Genomic DNA, 6,625 nt, shown 5'->3' on the forward strand with positions numbered 1-6,625 from the left:
TTGAGGCCACAGGCATGCAGGTGACGGGGAACAGGTGTCAGAGGTCCTCGAGGCTGCAGGCATTTAAAAGTCTTACTACCAAGACACAGGTGTGTGCCTTGGTGAGCCTTATACAGGCCCAGGCACAATATCACATGGGATCATACAGGGCCAACTGAAAGCCCAACATGGAGCTAAAAAAAAAAAAAAAGTTCAGCGGACAAGCATAAAGGGATCAAAGCCCAGATCCGAGACAGGTACATAAAACATGTGCCTTCGTAACTCTTTCTTGTGCATCAGCATCTTCCTTCATCCTTCTACTTTAGGTATCACTAATGCACACTTAATTAGGCTACGTGCAATCAGAGTTTTGTTTGTGTTTTTCTGCGGGATTGAAAAACTGCTAGTTTTCTAGTGGAATCCTCTACAGGAAACTTTTCTCCTTTCTTTGGGTTTTTTTTGGAGAACTTTTTGTTTCCTGAAGCATTTTGGAAGAGTTTTTTTTTTTACACTGTACAATAGAAATAGATAAGTTAAAAATTATTTTCTAAGTGATTTTTTTCAGGCACGATTTTGGAGCAGACTCGCTCCAAACATTTCTAAAAAAGCTCAGTGTGCACATACCCTTAATTGTTAGTAGGCTGGAAACCTGTACATCAGTTCCCTTATCTCCTCTAGCTTTAAGGCCAACACATTTTCTCTGTCTTGTTACATCTTATCAGCAATGGTCGTATCTTAATTGACAGAGATACGAGTACAAACCACAGAAATAATTATGAGTTTCGGAGTAGAAGTGTTGGTCGTTCCATGAGTAAAAAAAAAAATAATCAGCAAGTGAAAACAAGATCTGGTATATTCCATAACATAGCTCAAATAATGTAAAATTATAGGCTTCAAATAACATAAAAGATATTAAGGACAGATTTGCCAAATTGGAGATCCTGATTGTGTTCCGTAATCTATTTGCGAAGCATAAATCCCATGGTGAAGGAGAGGGGATAGGCAGTGTCAGATTGTGGACAAACATCTCAGTGGAAAAATCAAACTCATTAATTCCCTATCTTAAAGTTCAATTTATCTAGGGACGTCCGGCAGGGTGCGAAGGCTGCGGGGAGCGGCCAATCGTTGGCCATCACCCATCACCTCGGCCAATAACTACGTGGAATCACTAAGGGGGAAGGGAGGTGAGAGAAAGCGAAATACTGCTCACCTGAATAGTATTCTAATCAATTGGTGAGCGAGGGTAGAAGAAGACGGAAAGTTGTTGGGACTGGAGTGTAGGAAATGAGATATAGATACTTGGAAGGAGAAGACAACTAGACCAAAAAGCAACCAGGAAAAGTACCGGGGGTTCCAAAGGTGCGAAGCTGGGCACAAAGTTCTGAAATACAATGTGAGACCCTCGAATCTTACAGAGACGAAGAGCGCGCTTGGGGGAATCTAGGTGGAGAAATCGAACGAAAGGAACCAGAACAAAGGAAATGATGATTGCAGAAGGAATGAGATAGAGTGGAAGGCAATAGGGGAAGAGAATAAGAAAGAGGGGGGAAGAAAAAGAGAGCACAGAAGGAGCGAGAAAGTGAGAAATGAGAGATTGAAAGAGACAGTGACGGAGTGAGAGATAGTGAGGAACACACTGCCGGGAAGGGAGAGAGAGAACAAGGTGAGACAGAAAACCAGTGGGATTACCGAGAGCGAGAGTGTAGGAAAAAGAACAAAAAGGAGAACAAGAAGAGTGCAACCAAGAGCTGAACAGAAGACTCTACAATCGAATAGTAACATGAAAATAGCTAAGAAGCCAGGAAAGAAAATGAGATAGTAGAGCAGATATCTGGAAATTAGACCTTCTAAGAGGTTTAGCCATCTTACTTTCACTCAACGAATGCATACTCAGCCAACAGAATTCAAGAAAAAGCTCAACTACCTTTTCATGGGTTTAACCTATGGTGAAAATACTTCCAGTTGTCTCACTAATACCATACTAGGAGAGCAGCTGAGTTAAAGTAATTTAGGACCATGGAGACTCATCATCCTGGAGCTTTCATGTTGCCTCCCTATTCAGAAATTAAAGCCCCTCCTGGTTGCCAGTTTTCAGCCCACACAACTTTTCACAAGCTGAGTAGCACCGTACTGGGATGCCATCTTCCTTCTGGGACACCACACGGCATCTCCGACATTCTTAGCCGACCACTACCAGGTCCACATAGTGGGATGTTGCCAGCCTACCCAACAGTTCCAGGATATGGAAGAGCATCGAGTACAGGAGGTTGTTTTGGTGAACAAGGAAACGTTATGACCAAAGGTGGAAGCTCATATAGCAACCAGAACCAAGGTGTTTGGCCGGATATTGGGCAGGAATGGAGAACGAGCAACCGGACACTCAGCAACGGTGAGTACCCAAAAATCTTCTAAAGCAGCAACATATAACTAGATTTAGTTAAAACTAGTTTTACTATCTATTGTGCCGCCACTGAAAATCAAAAAATTGAGATATAACTGCGGCTAATCCCAAAATCCACTCCTAGTGGGTTCACGAAAATAAAATATGATATGGAGTATTCGTCACAAAGGATAATCAATTTGAACTCTTTTTATCGGCGTCTATAGTGTAAATATTCCTCAAAACAAATCCCAGTCTTCTAGTTTTTTTGTTGCTCAAGATTGTGATACTGTGGTTTTGAGTGGTGTCTCAAAACATCGATACAGACACATCAAGGAATAAAAAAAAAAAAAACCTAATGGTGAAAATCATAAATTCAAAATGAATATGTCCAGAAATGTTGGGAGGGCCCATTGTTATGGTGGGATCTGCCAAAGATCTAACAAGTGTGAGAGCTGCCAAACTTTCTCTATTAGTGGGTTGAAGACCAATTGACCTTTTTAGAACTTTTCTTTGATCACCAGAATAATCATGTATCTGCTAAGAGATTGTCAACCGACTGAACTATCACCCCAGGTCCACACAGATATTTAAATTATTTAACATTATATAAATGTATTGGGTAATACAAAACTGGGGACTATATTAAGAGTCATGTAGGTTTCCCAACAGATGTTGAAAATTTGGAGTTGACCTTCCCAACACTAAATACGGAAAGTCTTGTACGCGCATGAGCTAATGGTTCACTTGGCCCTGAAATCTACATCTCATTGTTTTATTAACCGTCAACAGGTCCTACAGGAAGCACAGATGTGTCCACAAGGAAGAAGCACACCCGTCCTACATTTACAGGACACCAGATCTTTGCCTTGGAGAAGACCTTTGAGCAAACAAAATATCTAGCAGGGCCAGAAAGGGCAAGACTGGCATTCAGCCTGGGCATGAGCGAATCCCAAGTCAAGGTGAGTTCTTCCGTACTTGGTGACATTTGTTACTTATTAATTACAGGATTGTATTATAATTTATTTATTTTACTCATTTATATAGCGCCATTAATTCCACAGCGCTTTACACACATTATTGGCTCTGTCCCCGATGGGGCTCACAATCTAAATTCCCTATCAGTGTTTCTTTGGAATGTGGGAGGAAACCCACGCAAACAGGGGAAGAACATACAAACTTCCTTACAGATGTTGTCCTTGGTGATATATGAACCCAGGACCCCAGCGATGCAAGGCTGCAGTGCTAACCACTGAGCCACCGTGCCGCCCCTATTATAATCATAACAGTTATCATAATCGCCATTTTCTTATTGTGATCGAGAACGGCTTATTCAATATCAGATATTACATAGAAATATAGATTCTCAAAAGAGTTTACACAGATTGATATAGTGAACTAGAAAAAGAGAAAAAAAACGTATGCTAACCAGATGTGTTTTTAAATATGTTGTTGATAGAAAGATATATAGATAATAGATAGATGATAGATATAGACGGATAGATAGATAATAGATAGATGATAGATAGATAATAGATATAGATTATAGATAGATAACAGACAGATAGATAATAGATAGATGGATAGATAATAGATAGATGATAAATAATAGATAGATGGATAGATAATAGACAGATAGATGATAGATAATAGATATAGATTATAGAAAGACAGATAGCTAGATAGATAACAGATAGATGATATAGATAATAGATAGATAACAGATAGATGATATAGATAATAGATAGATATAGATTATAGAAAGATAGATAACAGATAGATGATAGATATAGATTATAGATAGATAATAGATAGCTAGATAGGCAAAAAAAAAATACAACGGCCTCCCTATAACCACATATTACTATTCCCCAGGTTTGGTTTCAGAACCGTCGTACTAAGTGGCGTAAGAAGAGCACTGTTGACCCCTCGGGGCCACCATCCCTTGGTTCTAGGGGCCCCGGGGACCTGACGCCCTCTGAGAATGAGGATGATGAATATACCAAACCGTTGGATCCGGACTCTGATGATGAGAAGATTCGCCTGCTGCTGAGGAAACACCGGGCAGCGTTCTCTGTCCTCAGCCTGGCCCCCCACAACCTGTGACCAAACAGACCCCATGGGGCTTAGAGGAACTGTACACCCCCCAAAATCCATATCTGCTAGATAACATACAGGGACCCGCATGTTCTGGAAAACACTGGCAATTTAAGCACCATGCTCTCCTGTCAAAAACATGGACGATGCCATTCATTGCCCAAGGGTACAAGGAAAGGTGGGATTATAATTGAGAATCGATGGCACAAGTCACCATCAGTCTAATGCAAAATTTCCAAAAACTCCAAAGATCCAAAAACTGCAACCTGGAGGAGCCGCATTGCGGCCGATGAGACCCGACGATAGACTGATAATGGATGAGATGCTGAATTTGCTGCTCTCCGAGACTGGTAGTTATCCGTTTCCATAATGTACATCACTTGAATGCCCCATCGCTTTTCTGAAGACTGGTCCGAGAGCTCAAGGCAAGACATTTGGTGGCAATGCTGAAAAGTGGACTTAAAGGGGTTATCCACAATTTGAAAAAAAAAAACCATGGCTGCTTTCTTTAAATAAATAAACAGTGCCACACTTGTTCAAGGCCAAGAGTGGTATTGCAGCTCAAATGAGTCGAGCTGTAATACCAGACACAACCTATAGACCGTTGTGGCGCTGTTTCTGGGGAAAAAGCAGACATGTTTTTATCCAATCTTAAACAACTTCTTTAATAATACAGACTAAGCGCCTGCCCAACACTCTGCCATGAATCAACTAAAGATAAATTCACCATTATGTCCAACGATGTATGGGGCAAATACAATCTTGTAACAACAAATGTATTCAGAAATTATCATTAAAAGAGCACAAATTCCATTGTTTCAGTGTTTGTAAATGAACCCCTTAAGAATGAGCAATTTTTATTTTTTATTTTTCAGTTTTGGCATTTTTGTTGTTTTGTTTTTTCCTCCCTGTGTTCCAAGAACCATCATTTTTCTACTGTTCTGTCTGCACAGCCGTACGAGGGCTTGTTTGTTGCAGGGACACCATTCATTTTACCTGAAAAATGTGCTGAAAAATGGAAAAAAAAAAATAAAAGTGTTGTCAAATAGTGCAAAAAAACAAACCCCAAAACACTACCATTTGCCATTATTTGTTTATATGGCGTTAATTACGCTGTAAAAAATGACCTGACCGCATGGTTGTCAAAGTCAGTACAATTACGGCGATACCGAATCCAGGAGGCTTTTTATATTACAGCAGTTAAAAAAAAAAATCAGAACTTTATAGAAAAAAATTTTCTGAAACCTTTAAAAATTTTTTTTATTTTTCTGCTTTGTCGAGCCGTACCAATTTGGGGTACATACTACGCACTGGCGGACACAGACAGAAAAAGGGGCCCCTGTGCAAGAATATTATATGAGCTGGCTATAGAATTTATTTTGATAAGCTTTTAGAAAATACATAATTTGTCATCAAAATCTCTCTTTTTTTTAGAACACGGTCCATCTGTCAACAAGCTTTCATATTCCCGCTTATATATATATATATATATATATATATATATATATATATATATATATATATATATATATATATCTAGCTGTACTGTGAGCCATGAATGCAGCACTGTCTTCCCCTCTTCATCAGATGCGAATCTTCATCTTCGTAGGGTTTCTTTCATTGGACATAATCCACTGTAACTCGTCTATCAAACAGAATCAGTTCAAGTGCACACTCCTCCATGTTGTCATCACTCACGGACGGGAGTACAGCTCCTTCTTCGTGGCTGACACTTGCGCCACCATCTTTGAACGGCTCTATCCATTTATATACTGTTCTTCACGACAAATCACTTTCTCCATACCGTGGAACAAAGTCTTCGATAAATATCGGCACCAGACTCAACCAAAGCTAAAATAAAGTGGTTGCGTAAGTGTGAACACCCTCTTATTGTTGGGGATGTAGTTGTGTTCAGAAATAGCCAATAACATGTAACCTCGTGTTACACAGTAGTCAGTGCACAGCTGCCATAATTTACAGGGATTCAAATTAATATTAAAGTTTCGCTGTTATAGTAGGATTCTCCTATTATCTTAGTTGAATTTTCCAGGCAAAGCCATAAACAGCTTACAACATAGCAAAGGGATCAAAGTTATCAGTCAGGAGAAGGGTGCAAATCTATTTCCAAGGCATTAGATCTACCATGGAGCACTGTAAACACAGTTATAA

The 6,625-nt window shown here is 39.7% G+C and overlaps 1 protein-coding gene across 1 annotated transcript; it reads left to right on the plus strand.

The window, feature by feature from the left end:
* Window positions 1–669: 669 nt before the first annotated feature.
* On the plus strand, window positions 670–5,269 carry NKX6-3 (NK6 homeobox 3). Its single transcript, XM_073588881.1, has 3 exons — window positions 670–2,368; window positions 3,152–3,321; window positions 4,235–5,269. Exons 1-3 carry the CDS (start codon window positions 1,996–1,998, stop codon window positions 4,463–4,465), a joined length of 774 nt encoding a protein of 257 aa, XP_073444982.1. The 5' UTR covers window positions 670–1,995; the 3' UTR covers window positions 4,466–5,269.
* The last annotated feature ends 1,356 nt before the right edge of the window (window positions 5,270–6,625 follow it).

The sequence above is a fragment of the Dendrobates tinctorius genome, unplaced genomic scaffold, assembly GCF_039654945.1.
Source record: "Dendrobates tinctorius isolate UK_male_01 unplaced genomic scaffold, ASM3965494v1 ptg000104l, whole genome shotgun sequence".
NCBI lineage: Eukaryota > Metazoa > Chordata > Amphibia > Anura > Dendrobatidae > Dendrobates > Dendrobates tinctorius.

What these genes read in the sequence shown, in the direction of transcription:
- NKX6-3 (XM_073588881.1), top strand. Translation starts at nt 1,996, where the DNA reads ATGGAGACTCATCATCCTGGAGCTTTCATGTTGCCTCCCTATTCAGAA. An exon ending in CAACCGGACACTCAGCAACG is followed by an intron (nt 2,369 to 3,151) that starts GTGAGTACCCAA and finishes AACCGTCAACAG; the next exon opens with GTCCTACAGGAAGCACAGAT. An exon ending in TGAGCGAATCCCAAGTCAAG is followed by an intron (nt 3,322 to 4,234) that starts GTGAGTTCTTCC and finishes ACTATTCCCCAG; the next exon opens with GTTTGGTTTCAGAACCGTCG.